This window comes from Acanthochromis polyacanthus, chromosome 7, assembly GCF_021347895.1.
Source record: "Acanthochromis polyacanthus isolate Apoly-LR-REF ecotype Palm Island chromosome 7, KAUST_Apoly_ChrSc, whole genome shotgun sequence".
NCBI lineage: Eukaryota > Metazoa > Chordata > Actinopteri > Pomacentridae > Acanthochromis > Acanthochromis polyacanthus.
In genome coordinates, this window is record NC_067119.1 from 37,410,599 (window position 1) to 37,426,057 (window position 15,459).

The 15,459-nt window shown below is 40.0% G+C and overlaps 1 protein-coding gene across 2 annotated transcripts in view; it reads left to right on the forward strand.

Moving 5' to 3' along the window:
• zfr (zinc finger RNA binding protein) overlaps nucleotides 1–15,459 on the forward strand; it is a 39,810-nt gene that overhangs the window by 22,615 nt on the left and 1,736 nt on the right. The window contains exons 12-18 of one of the 2 annotated variants that reach the window (XM_051950656.1): nucleotides 336–492; nucleotides 898–1,100; nucleotides 5,466–5,616; nucleotides 5,993–6,134; nucleotides 8,252–8,349; nucleotides 9,202–9,297; nucleotides 12,150–12,261. In XM_051950656.1, the coding sequence (XP_051806616.1) occupies nucleotides 336–492; nucleotides 898–1,100; nucleotides 5,466–5,616; nucleotides 5,993–6,134; nucleotides 8,252–8,349; nucleotides 9,202–9,297; nucleotides 12,150–12,261 (959 nt within the window). Of the gene's footprint in view, nucleotides 1–335; nucleotides 493–897; nucleotides 1,101–5,465; nucleotides 5,617–5,992; nucleotides 6,135–8,251; nucleotides 8,350–9,201; nucleotides 9,298–12,149; nucleotides 12,262–15,459 lie in introns of those variants that run through there. The other variant, XR_007943091.1, reaches the window with a different exon arrangement.

Below are 15,459 nucleotides of genomic sequence, written 5' to 3' on the forward strand. Positions count from 1 at the left end.
TTAGAGGTTGAACACTTAAGACACCACATGTAAGTCAGAACTGAGGCAACCTTTTGGAAGAGAGACCAAATGTTGTCAATAATCTAAAGCAATTTGAATTACCTTTTTAACTTTGTCACGTACTATTATGCAAATGACAGAACTTGTGATTCTTAAAACTTTGAAATCTATGCCAAGAATCCCTTAAGTTTTTCTCAAAGATGGAGCCACAGCTTAATGAGACTCTCAAAGTAAGTTTTATTCTCAGTTTGTCCAACATCTGTAAACGAGACGCATGAAAACACGCTAAGTGAAGTAAAATTTTTCTGGAGACTCACTGTTATTTGTTTTTTCAGGCGATATGAAGAAGACATGTACTGGAGACGCATGGAGGAGGAGCAGCACCACTGGGATGAGCGACGTCGTATGCCAGATGGAGGATATCCACAAGGGCCTCCTGGTCTCCTGGGAGTCCGGCCTGGCATGCCAGGTCTGCAGCCACAGGGTCCCGTGGTAGGGCTTTGACTTTTTTTTTTTAATTTATGTGTTTGGTATATTGCATATCACCATACATCTATGAAAGAAGAATACATACAATACAGTCTACAATGCTGCTATTGTAATGGCTCCAAGAGGAGGGGTGAATGTAATGAAGACAGATGTATTAACAGGCCACCTTTTAATGTAAGAATGGTGACATAGTGGCTGTAAGGACAGAGGAACATTCAAAGTCTGCTCACTGCGTTGGCTAAAATACTTGACTGTATGTCTAAATTGTTAGATGACTTAATATCAGCAAAATTGCAGATTTATTTTTGAGTTTATGTGCAACGTCTCAACTGTATGGCGTGTTGGGGAAAAAAAATCCTTTTTGCACCATTAAACCCTGTTCCTTGTCAAAACATTTGTGTCTTCCAGCCACCACGTCGACCTGATTCTTCAGATGACCGCTATGTCATGACCAAGCATGCAACCATCTACCCTTCAGAAGATGAGCTCCAGTCTATCCAGAAAATTGTGTCAATCACAGAACGTGCCCTGAAACTGGTCTCTGACATAATTACAGGCCAGGACAAAAGCAAGGATGAAGACAAAGAGAAGAAAGAACCATCTAAAGACAGGTTTGGTATCTCCATGAGAGTAGTTAACCCTTCTTATAGAGGATAGAAAAATCTTTTTTTTTTTTGTCCTGTCTTAACATGAAACTAAGTCCTGAACAGTATTGCCTATCCCTACTAATCCCTTGCAGTCTGAGTTACATCCACATGTTCTTCTTTCCATCATTTTAACAGAGTTTGATTCTTAGTTCCACAACGTCACCAGTTTACTTTTGCGATGCTTTTCTTTGTTGTTGCTGAACTGCAGTCTGACTTTATCTGTTGTTCTGTAATACCAGGGGTTTGTGTCTTGTGCTTAATCCTCTGTTCTCCTACATCCCGGAGAGCACTCAGGGTTCTCGCCAGGATTTTTTTTCAGCGTAACGGCAGCTCCTCCTCCTGCACGCACGCGCGCAATAGGCAGGAATGCGTGCGCGCAATAGACGGGAACGGGTCAATCGACAGGAAAGTACGGCTGAGGTGGGGAGACATAAATTAACCTAGATAGGCACCCAATTGATAAAAACAAACGCACATGGCATTATCTGTCAAAATAGCAGCGCAGCGGCCCTAAACACAGTGTTAACCCTTCCTGTTCACCCCCGACCGTGGTCAGGAAGCCCGGGGTTAACCCCCTTCACTTCATCAGCAGCCGTAGAGGCAAAGACACAGGAGCCCAGCCGCATCGAAGAACACTGCATCCTTTATTGTCTATAAACAGTGACTGAACCGCACAGTACCTCCAACACACCTCTCCACCTCTACCGACTGCACCGACTGCCCGTCTCTCTCACTCGCTCTCCCCCTCCCTCCCACACACACACGCTGCTCTCTCTCCCACTCTTATGCCGGAGCCACACACTCTCAGCGTCAACAGCAGCGTCATCTTTGAAATGGGCTGGCGTAGTGGCCCTAATCACAGCGTAATCTTTTACACTGAGCGTAACGGGCCGTTAAGACTGCGTAACGGCCCGTTACGCTGAAATGCGCTGGCGAGAACCCTGGCACTCTTAAAGCACTGACTTCAAGCTAAATCATGCTTTCTGCATGTCGTGAAGCTCTGCACCAATATGCGTGATGTAAATTTCGTCCTACACTGACGTCTGCAAGGGTCCATCCACCCCTTGATGAATGTTTGCATGCAGCCAAGACTTGTGATGATGTAGACTCTTCACATGGCTGTATGAGAATTTTTTTTGTCACCATCACCTTTATAGTTCATCATTAAGAGTTGTTATTGATGTAGGAGAATAGCATAATACTTTTTTTTTATCCTTTACAGGATATTACTTTGTTACAGTCACATTTTAACATGCAGAGAACCCGCAAACCCGACAGAACACCAACACTAATAGTCATCAGTATGACCAAATACACAATATATAAGTTGTAGAAAACTATATAAGTTAAAGTGTATGCACAGCATATAAATCATAAGTTAAAATATTATTGTTGATTATTTTGAATTGACAAGCCTTATTGCAGCTGGTAGGAAGGACTACCTGCTGCGCTCAGACCTGCACTGAGGGGGGATGAGCCTGTGGCTGAAGGTACTCTCCCTAAGCTCCAGGTTGTGTTGTGGGTGAGAGGCATTGTTTGTAATGGAGTTCAGTTTCCTACCTCAAAACCATTTGTGGAGCTCACCTTCTTGATCAGCTTATTCAACCGGTTTCTGTCCCTGGAGCGAGCCCTCCCCTCCAACACACAGCCATAAAAAGAATAAAGCGCTGGCCACCTGGACTTGGATCTGGACATGTTTCCCTTTGTGTGGGGATCTTCTGCAGAGTCAGGCTGAGGTTGAACAGGTATGTGACAATGTCACACAGCTGATACCATCAGGGCCAGCTGCTTTGCCCTGTTTTAACCTGTCCAGTTCACTTTTAACCTGAAATGGGTGGATTATTAATTATCAGTTTGTGAACGTCCCTGCAGGACTACCTCAAGCTCTGTCTCAAGCTGTTTACTGCAGCTCGCTTCCCTCTACGTCTCTTCCATGGTAACGCTTCCCAGGACCAACGTTTCACCATCTTTGTAGTGACAAGTAGTCTCTTAGCAACAGGAGTGTATGAAGGAGAGAGGTGTACCAAATTATGGTCTGATCCTCCAAGAGGCGACACTGCAGTGACTTTCTATGCATTTCCCATATTGGTATACAAAAGATCAAGAATCTTATCTCCTCTTGTCAGGCAATCCACAAAGTGTTTGAAGGAGGACAGTGTATTGGGGAGAGAGAGATGTTGAAATCACTGGACAGTAAAATGAGTGAGTCTGGGTGTTTGGCTTGTAGTCTCGCAATAGTTGCATTAACTACGTCACAAGCAGTTTCAGCATGTGCAGTAGAAGGAATGTAAACGACAATGGCAACGATCATAGTGAACTCCCATGACGGATAGTATGGCATCAAACTAACACCATATGTCATTCACAAGCAGAGCAAGTCCCCCAATTGTGAGCATCTTTCCAAACTCTTTCCCCCTTCCTCCTGTTCCCTTTTACTCAAGCTTGCTTTCCTCTACATCTCTCCCATTGTAATTCATCCAGAATATCATATCTCATTCCTGCAGTTTTGGAGAGCTCAGCTCAAGATCAAGAAGCTTCTGTCAGAAGTAAACAATAGCCAGCTGGCTCCCTTGCTCCGCATGGAGAACTCCTCTGAGTAACAGTAACAACAATCTTTTCCACTGCATTCTCTCTTCCCACTCCTCCAAGATAATTAAGAGTAAAATAAAAATGCTTAAATCACCAACGATTGTAGAAATGTTTGGCGTGGAGAAAAGTAAAACACACTAAATTGAAAAATACAGGACGAAGGAGCTGCTGTAACAGTCAGGACTTTGGTGTAGCAGGACTTTGGAAGACCTTTGATTTGTTCATGCTTTCAATCTGTAAGCACCTGGTAAAAACTGCTCCATGTTTTTCTGTGTTCGATAAGAGGGACAATGAAACCTTATGCACAGACAGGCGTAGACCTATTGTAGTATAAACTGAAGCATGTGGGCATATGTGATCCATTTTCAGAATCCACATTGGTCATTACCTACTGACATGAAAAGCATGAATGGCCCTTACTGCCCTTCTTTTCACCTCACCATACAAATAATTTTCTGTATCTGCAGACTTGTGCTGTTCTGTTTTTCTGCTGTAGTTTTCCTGTGCGCTCCTGCTTTTGTCGTGCCAAAATGGCAAATCAACGGCGTTTTGTATTTCTTAAATTTTTTTTTTGCAATCCTTTCAAGTCTTAAGTCTTCTCCTACTTGCATTATCACCCCTTTACTCCACATATTGATAAACCACTCCTCCATCTAATGGCATCCTTCAAATCAACTCTGGCCCCAGGCCAATTTGTGTAGTGTGCTTAAAGGCTATATCTCGCACGCAGTTCTTTCATTTTTGACTTTATGTCCGAATAACACTGAGAATTGCACTTGCATAATGCAATAATTGATTTCCAATTGAATATGTTAAGACTCAGAACCTGAGGAGCCAAGAAGGTACAACTGTCCAAATACTTTGTCTAGATCAGTGTTTCTCAACTGGTGGGTCGCAACCCAAAAGTGGGTTGCAGACCCGGTTTCAGTGGGTCGCGGGCCTTTGCCTGAGAAAAAAATGTGAAGAAAAAAAATTGAGTGTCATTCATACTCCTAAACAGTGGATGGCGATAATGCTCTGTAATGTGAGTTGACACCCGCCATTTCACACCATAGAACAAGACCTGCTAAGTACATTTACATACGTTGAGCATGGCAAAAAGCAGATACAACGAAAGCATGAATGGCATGGAAGTAGTAGGTGTGGCATGTGATATTCTATTCTACTACCTCTGGTTCAAACTGCACAATCATTTCATCCAATAAATTTGAGAAGTTGAAAATTTTCCTTGTCATGAATGGTGATGATGGGTCCTGGAGCCAGACCAGTTGAGAACCACTGGTCTAGATTGAATGCATTCGTACATTTTTATGTGTACTTGCGTGATTACCCTTCAACCAAACAGTGCTGAAAGAGTTCCATTAGACAAGTTTAGAACTGATTTGCCACACGTAATTGTAGAATAGATAATGCAGTAAGTTAAATATAAGTAACTGTCACTGAGTAATTAACGACACAAGAAAATGGTGGGTCGTCTTTACTCATCTTTTTTCACCTTCCTCCAAACATACAACAATAACCATTTTTCAGTTTGACTGGTAAAAACACTGGGTTGAAACAAAATGTCTTTTCTTCATACAAGTTTAATTCTATTTCTTGTTCCAGGTAATAATATACATAGATATCAAAAGTAAGCAAATGTTATTTGTATGTATTTAACTTTTTAATATGACATTTAAGTTTTTCCTTGTTTTGCTTTTGTTTATATTTTTTGTGCATCTTCTTTGTGCAACTTTCCAGAGCCCTGAAGGGAGTGATGCGGGTTGGAGTCTTGGCCAAAGGCTTGCTTCTTCGTGGGGACAAGAATGTCAACCTAGTCCTGCTCTGCTCTGAGAGGCCCACAACGGGCCTCCTCACCTGCATTGTGGAGCACCTCCCCAAGCAGCTAACAGTACTGTTTTTACAAATGTCCAACTACTATAATTTCATCCATGGCAACATTTATTGAATACCTGCAATCTTAAAAAGCACCCATGTTCAGTTCATGGCACACTACCAACAAAATATTTTATATAAATTATAGTTTTGCTCAAGAAGGGAGTGTTTACTACTGGCAAAATGTCTTTTCTTGGCCAAGTTGTGTAGGTACACATTACACTTCAATGTAGTCCTTACAATTAGAAGGCCATTTTTTCACATAGAATTAAAGTTTGTAGCTGTAATTTGCCACAGATGACTGCTATATATGCTTGATAACCTGTTACTATCAACTAGCTGTGTGCAAATAGACTTTGAAATAATGTTGGCATTTACACCACTTTTTACAGATGGTAACACCTGAAAAATATGAAGTCAAAGGATCTGTCCAAGAAGCAGCCATCATTCTGACATCCTGTACTGAGCCGAAGATGCAAGTGACGATCACACTGACTTCACCTGTCATCAGAGAGGAAAATGGCAGGGATGGAGGTGGGAAAACCCATCACAGCCTTTTCCATTGCATCTCTTTTCTTGTCTTTTTGCTGTCTCTGTATGAAATCCGTTTCAGTATGTTGGTTGACACACTGAAGAGCACTGTCCTGCTGGCACTCCACAAATATTGTTTGTTGGGCTTTAAATCGGATCATCCAGGCAAGTTGCTCTTCATGTATCATTCATCTGGATTTCAGAAATTACAGGGCAATCAACACATTGCAAGCTCATCATTTTATGGTAACTTTAGTTATGGTGTTTTCCTTCACGGTTTGTTATGCACAGTGTAGGAGTTGCAAGAAATATTTTTTCATGCCATCTTTGTGTAAGAAACTAAGACCACTAGAATGGATTTTTTTTTCTCTGAAATGTTACATTTACAAAACCAGCTTTTGACTGGTCATGAACGACACCAATCTAGTTGTTTTCTCAATTGATAGTCTTTCTCATTATGTGGGGCAGATCACTTCTAGTGTAAATTTGGAAAATTTAAAAAGTCAGAGGCAAGTGCCAGCAGTATTGCTCTTATGCTTTTTGCTCTGTAACTCTTACCTCTCAAGTGCTATCCTTTAAACAAAGCATGATCAGTGTTTGTATTAAGTTTAGTTTTTCCCAGGTGAGTTTCTGTTTTGTTTCCTGTGTTCCAGGGGTTTGATTTAATTTTATTAGCTATAATCAAGAGAAGAATCATTTCTCAAAATAATATTTATGAAATGAGAAGACCAAAAGACAATTCCTGCTCAAGATGTATAAATAAGTAGGAGGCACATCTGTTCCTTAATTCCTTCCTGCATTTTGGAACTAACTGTGCAAAGATGAATTTTGCAACCCTTTCTCAAATCTTGATTTGGCCTTAGTTGGAGAAAATTGGACATGTTTTTCCCACAGGAAACAAATCCTCCTTTTGTGTACTGGTGAACAGTTCACCATGCTGAGGTCCCCTGTTGTAAAGTGCTCCCCTGAGGTGATTGTTGTTATACTTTTACACACATATGACAAAAATTGGACTCCGTAAGAAGTACAGCTACAGTCAAAGACTGACAAGTTTTTGTCCTTTTGATTTCATTGACAGTGGAAAGTGAAGCAAAAATAATTTCAGGGTATTCTCTTGAATTAATTGACATTGTAAAGATGAGAAACTATAAACGATAGTTCTGAAATCTGATTGTTTCACATTATTCTTAGGGGAGTATTGTTAAAAGTTCAGGATAGAAGACTTTGGCAGAGGAATCTTTGGTTGCACCTGATTATAGTCTTTGTAATACAATGACTGTTGGGGTCTGATTCCAACCTGCTGATGTTAGACATGCATGCAGTGATATCCTAACCCCTTTTGTTTCTGGTAGTTCTCATGTTTTTTTCCTCTTCCTCAGCAACCATTGCTTCCTCCTTTTTGATGTTCATAGTAGTATATACAAGTTCAGCTCAAGACTTCATTTCTTTGAAGACCCAACGGGGGTTTAGTTGGGCCCAACAGCTTCGGAAGGATTTTTGACCAGGGTTTTCTTACATTACAAAAGCTTTGCCACACCTACTACTGCCATGCCAGTTTTTTATCAGGTCACTTCCTATTAGCCATTTGCTAATTCTTTCTCTCTGCAACATGTTTCATGCTAACAATCATTAGCCGTGGGATCCCCTTTCTTTCCCAATGCACATATCTCAGAACATATACTGAATTTCATATTTTTAATGGTATTTAAACTTTATGAACATAGTGATAATCACAATTACCTGATAAAATGGTATTGGCTTGAAATCAATTGCACATCTAAACCCAATTTTGTTAGTTTGATGATAGCCAAACATGTAATTCTATTAGTCTTTTAATGTTGAGTCAATAAGTTCATACCCACTGTAAGAGAATACAATGACTTAACTCGTAGTAAACTGATAATCTGTATTTACAACACAATGCAACAATTGTGTTGGTTTGTCGAGTCAGGTTTTTTTTGTAATGTCAGTAACATTTTCAAAATTGCAAAAAGCAACCATTTGTAGGTTGTCATGGAATATTGGTATGTGTGGCAATGTGTTTGTTCTTTGCCAGCCTTGCTGACCTGGTCAAACACCCATTCCTCATCACCATTTTGACACTTCAAATCCATTTTTAGATGTAACCTCGGGTATGGTGAAAGACCCAGCGGACGTCTTGGACAGGCAAAAATGCCTTGACGCTCTGGCTGCTCTGCGCCACGCTAAGTGGTTCCAGGTTCGGAACATCATTTTACTTTCTTATTGTAGCCTTATGCGATGCATCATTTATTTGTTTATTTATTTATTTGTGTGTTTTTACACATTTGTTTGTTTTTTTTAATCAAGAGGAAAACTATTACTATTCGAAGCAAAACCAAAAAATATTCAAGGATGCCACATGTTAAAGGGAAAGATCTGATTAATGTCAATCATATGTATTGATTGTAAATCTAAGTTCATCTGAACGACTTACATGGCAAAATACCAGCAATAAACTGGCATCCTTGTATTCTCTATTCAATTTTCTAAGTACTGTATTATAGTTACATGTGATTCCATAAGGCTGCACAATAACTAGCACAAAGTTGTTTCACCAAAAAGTGCTTTCATGTTGAACGTTTGTTTTTATTCTATATATTTTTGTAGAATGGGGATTGAGAGAAAAGGGAATATCTGAGGAAGTTCCTGTGATTCTGCTACCTGAGCAAAAGCACAGGCTGAGTAAAGCAGATTTCCTTGAATCTTTCAGTCCCTATACTCTCCTCTCAGGTGGACTCTTTACATTTAAGTCCCTGTTTGTGAGATACCTGAATAAATCTGGGGTCAGGGTTTAGAAGATTGCAAGAAAATTCCTAATTTCTTGTGCATCTTGCAAACTTTGAACTCCTTTACTAACTGTGAGGTACAAGACTACTGGGAATGGCAGCTGATTGCAAACATGTTATGGCCTATACACACATCAAACCATACTCAAGCTTCCATTATGCACAGTAGTGTTTGGACCTCTATGACAGAAGTGATTCACTTGTTTGGTCCATCTTTTTTCACCCTGGGTCACTCCATAAACCTAACTTTATTGCATCAAAAGGCTAGAGCCAATGGTCTTCAATCCTGTGTGATCATCATCCGAATCCTGAGAGACCTCTGTCAGCGAGTTCCTACATGGTCGCCTTTCCCTGGATGGGTAAGTATGGCATACTAACATGTTAGTAGCATTCAAAGACCACGGTGCTTTGTGGGACATGGGGTTATTGATGAGAGAAATGTCAAATCTATTGCTGTTTATTTAACATAGTATTTGAGCTTTGGTCTGCAAAGTTCTAACATAATTTTTTGGTCCTTTTTCACAAAAACAAATCGTCCTCAGTCTTTTTAAATACATATTGCGCCATGGTTCCTGGCCCTGTAACTGCTCTTGCGATACTACTTTCTGATAACCATGGAGGATCGAAGTTTACCAATGTTTATAATTTGGGTAAAGCATTCATTTCAAGGGTAAACACAAACTGCTTGTCACCAGTGTCTGATTTCTGGTCTTTAGATTGGAACTCTTTTTGTTCGAACAGCTTCTTTTCTAGAAAAGTGCTAGATGAATAGATAGGGAGTGATGAGGAGAAAATAACTGATCAGCAGAAATGAAAACCTATCTTGTTAGTTGTTTTATTGTAAAAATGCATGCACGTGGAAATGTGACCAGTAAAAGTCAGCACAGAACATCTTTTTGCAATGCAGTTGCACATTACTACTTTAAAGAACGCCTTATCAATTGTAGTGCTAACATCATTTTTTCTTTAACCCTTTAAGCTTCAGTGTACCGCCGGCGGTACACCTACTAATTTGCATAGGAATTTCAAGAATGTCCGACGGGTGCAAACGCGATTACACAAACACTATACGCCGATGGAAAGCTTAGATTCTCATGAATCCGCCGGTATAAACCACTTTCAGATGCGATTACCACAGCGGGTGAGAAAAACACATTTGTCCGACAAAAACGAATATTCATCCATCCGTTCTCTATACACGGCTTCAAAGCACACAGCGCGACTCACATTTCCGGGTTTATTATTACACACACAAAAAAAGATTCCACAAAAAACGGCCATAATCCAACCTTTTACATCCAGATGACACAAGCCAGTAAACTATTTTGTCCAAAACATGTCCTGAAGTCGGTATAAAATCCCCGAATCGGTCGTTTTCAAGGAAATGCACCTCCCGATGTGCGTCCAATATTCCCCGTATTTTTCGTAATTTTTTTTATTTAAAAATAGAATATTAGCGATTTTTTGTACTGAAAACGGCTGGAATTGACTGAAGCTTAAAGGGTTAAAGGTATTTCTCAATAGAGACTTTAACTCATGACATAGTTTCTTGTGTACTTACATTTCTGTGGCTATCAAAATAGATTTATAGTGCAAGTGTTCCCTATCCCTCTGGCCATGGCTCAGGTGGTAGGTTGATTTGATCCCAGCCTTGTGATTAGTTGGATGATCAAGACTTTATTCTCCTATCGTTGCTGTCTTAACAGTGTCAATCACAGCCTTTCATTAAAGTCTATGTAAACATGTATTCTTACACATAATAATCATTTTTGGTAATTTCATTTTACACTACAAACCTGTAACTATTCACTGACTACAAGCCTGAACTGGTGAGAGAATGATCTATTGCCTGTCAGTTAGTGTTTAGTGTATTAAACACTAACTGACAGGGATGTATCTTTGTACATATTGAGTATAATGCTTGCTTCATCTTTCTAATGCTGTACTGATGTTGCTTGAGGAGAAATTAAACCAAATACAGATTAAGGTGATTGTTGAACTTTCCCAGAATATACAATGCAGGAAATGCCTTAATTAAGTTTCATTAGAGTCTGACTGCTACAAGGAGTCTAATGAAGTGAACATTTGTTTGTTTTTTCACCTACCCATAACAATGTTGGTCTTGTATAATCAGGGTGCATTTCCTCTGTTTCCTCTCTGACAACCAAGATATGTGCCTGTCCTCCTGTGTTTGTCGAGGGTGCAGATGCATGTTATTAACAGGAGAGCATCTAGCATCTTTATCGCTTCTGCCACATTCTGGTAGCCAAGCCACGCTAGACAACCCACGGCAACGAATTTAATTCTCTGCCAGGGTCGGTCTAGTTACTCTCGGTAAGCCTCGAGGTTGGATGCTCCTAAAACTGGCCGGACCAATCACCATGAAGTGTAGAGTCAGAAGGCGGGCGTAACTAAGTGACGACAGAGGCGTGACGATTCTGACAGAAACAACCGGAAACAACCATAGAAACAAGGATAGACAAGAAGATGGCTTCTTACAACAAAAACAACAGCCGTTGAGCTCCATTAGCACCGACTCTGAATAATCTTTCTGTTAACATGTCTGTAATATACTTGAGCTTCACCCATTGACTGTTTAAATGAGGCTTCACCGAACTCCCGCATCCTCTGATTTCCGGCGCTCTAGGAGCCTATTCGTTGCGCTGATTGGTTGTATACCTACCCAATTGCTGCAGAGTGATTTGAAAGACAACCTTTTAGCCCGCCTCCCTCCCTGTCGAGAGTTCGTAGACCCTTGGCTAACATTCTGGTCGATTTGTTTGAAAAAGTCCTCTAATTTGGCCTCTCTTTAGTTTTAGATGGACTAACGCTATATAGAAAGCCTTTAGTGAAACAAGTTGTCATCAACTGTAGTTGCTTCACATGTCTCCTCTGCTCCTCATATATGTAGGGAGGGACTTAAACACAGTGAGACAACACTCGCACACGAAACCTAAAAATGCAGAACATATTCTCAAACTGAGCTAGAATGAAGCAAGTGCACAAAAGTGATATGCAAATAACAATTCAAATATGTAGATATTTTCTATTCCTCCAGGCAATGGCAGGGACTGTGAAATATTACAAATTTTAAACAGCTACTGTTATAACTTAGGTATCCCTGCTTTCAAACTGATTAGTGTAATGCAAGCAAGGATTGTGTGCTTTCCCACCATTGAAGTCGCCGTCACTGTCTGTTCACTCTGTGCAGGCCATGGAACTACTAGTTGAGAAGGCCATCAGTAGTGCTTCTGCCCCGCTTAGCCCTGGTGATGCATTGAGACGTGTTTTTGAATGTATTTCTTCTGGAATCTTACTCCCAGGTAAGATTGTATTTTATTTTATTTTTTTTGCATTGATTTATACTGACAATGAAGCCAGATATGTCAAGAGGCAGGAAGCAACCTACCAAACATGGCTACTTGCAGAGTTGCAGAACTCTTCAATGCTGTGGAATAGTTTTGTTCTTACGGCTGCTAAATGTATAGTTACAAAGATTTCCACAGGTTTAAGGCGGTGTTGTGCTCCCAGGGTCTCCTGAAGATTTCTTGTTTAACTTTATTTATCCAGCATTTTTTGACATTAAAGTTACCTTTTTTCAAGGGATACCTGGTCATGAAGGCAGACCATAAAGTTGGAATAAATTATAAAACTGAGCAGGACAACAATTGACATTTGTCAGAAATAAAATACATTAAAATTACCAGGGGAATTAAGACAAAAAAAAAAAAACGGCTTAGGAGTGCAATTGCACTCTACAGTTGCACATATTGTGGTTTGAATGCTCCTAGTGAGACAAAATTATGAAACTGTAGTGAGTTCTGAAGGTGTTTTTCAAGATCAGACAGCAATAGGAGAAGGCCATTCTAACAAGTAATCAGATTATGGCTACCCTGGGACAGCAGCTGTTTAAATTAGGGAAAAAATTAAGTCTGAATGGTGAATGTGAGCTCTGGGAGTGAACTCTGGAAAGGATCTTAAATTTGATTGTGTTAGTATTCAGAACCAACCTTTAGTGTTTCAGTGAGGCCTGCGACTGTCAAAAGGCAATCTGGAACTCGAGAATAAATTAGCAGCAAGCTTTAAAAGAAAAGATAGGATCCAAGTTGCCAGGTCTAGATGACACTTTTAAATCAATAGCCTTCAATGCTTTACATAGGTCCACAAAATATATTTAGACACTGACAAAAGTTTTTTTTAATTTAATGACACATATTCCAGTTATAGTTATATAATGGACAGGGACATAAAGTGCACTCTCAGCTTTCATTTGAGGGTATCAACATTCAAGTTGGATGAAGGTTTTAGGAATTTCAGCTCCTTAACAACATGCCACCCTATTTTAAAAAGGACCGAAAGTAATTGGACTATTGACACAAAGGCCATTTCATAGGCGGATGTGGGCAATTCCTTGGCTATGTCATTACCAATTAAACCTATAAAAGGCCTAGGGTTGATTTGAGATGTGGTGCTTGCATTTGAAAGATTTTGCTGTAAAGACAGCATGCGATCAAAGCAGCTCTCCGTGCAGGTGAAACAAGCCATCCTTCAGTGAAAACAGAAAAAAATCCAGCCGCGAAATTATTACAATATTAGGAGTGGCAAAATCTACAGTTTGGTGCATCCTGAGAAAGAAAGAAAGAAAGCACTGGTGAACACCTGGACAACAGTGGTGGATGATCGCAGAATAATTTCTATGGTGAAGAGAAGTCCCTTCACAACAGCCAACCAAGTTAAAAGCACTCTCCAAGACGTAGGCGTGTCATTGTGCAGTCTACCATAAAGACAAGACTGCACGAGAGTAAATCCAGAGGGTTCACTGCACGGTGCAAGCCACTCATAAGCCTCAAGAATAGAAAGGCTAGATTGGGCTTTGTTTAAAAACATCTAAAAAAAAAAAAAAGCCAGCACAGTTCCGGAAGAACATTCTTTGGACAGATGAAACCAAGCTTAACCTCTATCAGAAAGATGGCAAGGGAATATGCATGGAGAAGGTGTGGTACAGCTCATGATCCAAATTATACCACATCATCTGCAAAACATGGCGGAGGCAGTGCATGGCTACCAGTGGCACTGGGTCACTGGTATTTATTGATGCTGTGACACAGGACAGAACCAGCCGGATGATGGAGGTGTTGGATCCTTTTGTTCAACCCACTGAATTTAAACTGAAAGTCTGCGCTTTCACTGCATCTGAATGGTTTCATTTAAAATTTATTGTGCTGCTCTACAGAACCAAAATCAGAAAAACTTTCTCTGTCCAAATATTTATGTGCGTAACTGTACATCCCCACTAGAATTAGACCTCGGAACAAAGGGATCTCAATACAGAAATGTATACAAATGTTGTATGGGTCTCCCAGTTCAGCCAGTGGCAGCTGGTGGACTTTACAATCAAAAAAGAGAAAAAAAAACTGCAGGAATGCTTTCAAAAATTTGTAAAACAACAAGAAATCAACTGAAGGTTAGTCTTTTGCCAGCACATCATCTCTGAATCTGAAACTAGAACAAATGGTCAGTTAGAACATCCATTGCTCTGGGTTTTTTGATTCATAAAGTCAGTCAAGTCAAACATTTTAACATGAACAATTTTGTGGAAAGTTTTGAAAAGTGCTAAATTAAGGATGCAGTGACAGCAAAAGTCTTGGCGTAATAAACTGTACCAACATGTCTTTAATGAAAGTGTTATCACTTCTATTATGATTAAAGCAATATAGAAATTCTGTTCGAGTTTTATCTGTACATTTGAGATTTATGTGATTTATAAAGCTTTCTACTGTATTTATTGTGGATGGATGTACACTGACAGTCATTAAAAACTTTGAGACCATATTTTTCAACATAATTTTTATTTTGAAGCCCGAAACTGGATTTTCTTCATATGAATCATTTGTTTAGCATATTGGCATACAGAAACAAAAATCTAAAGTTTCAAGAATGATTTCAAAATAAAGAATTTCACAAAAGAAAACGGCACCTGCCAAACACAAAGTCACAACAGTCAACACCGAGTATGGCCTCCATTTGCTTCGATGCAGGCAGCAATCCGTCGGCGCATGCTTTGGACCAGGCTTCTGATTGTGGGTTGGGAACAGCCCATACGCCTGGCTACATCACTGTAGCTCAAAGCGGCCTCCACCATACCCAGTGCCCGGAGACATTGTTCATGTGATAGACGCGGCATGATGCTGTTCACTGGACTAACAATGGTGGCCTTTTTTGGGCCTTTATATAGGCCTTCAAAACCCATTCTCACATTGTGCAGATACTCACTGAGTATTGCTTGGTGTGTATTTGGTTCACTTTTGCAAAGTGACCAACCCATGTGCAATGAATCATGACAAAATGACAACTCATCATTATCTCAACTACCAGGGCACTAGATCATCAGTAAATCCACAATGAATAATTACAACCCCCCTACAAGTAGAATTCTGCATACATTTCTACCTCGGTTTCTATTGACTCTCAGTATATGATGTGATTCTGTTGATCAATGTTTAAAAATTTGCTGTAATAAA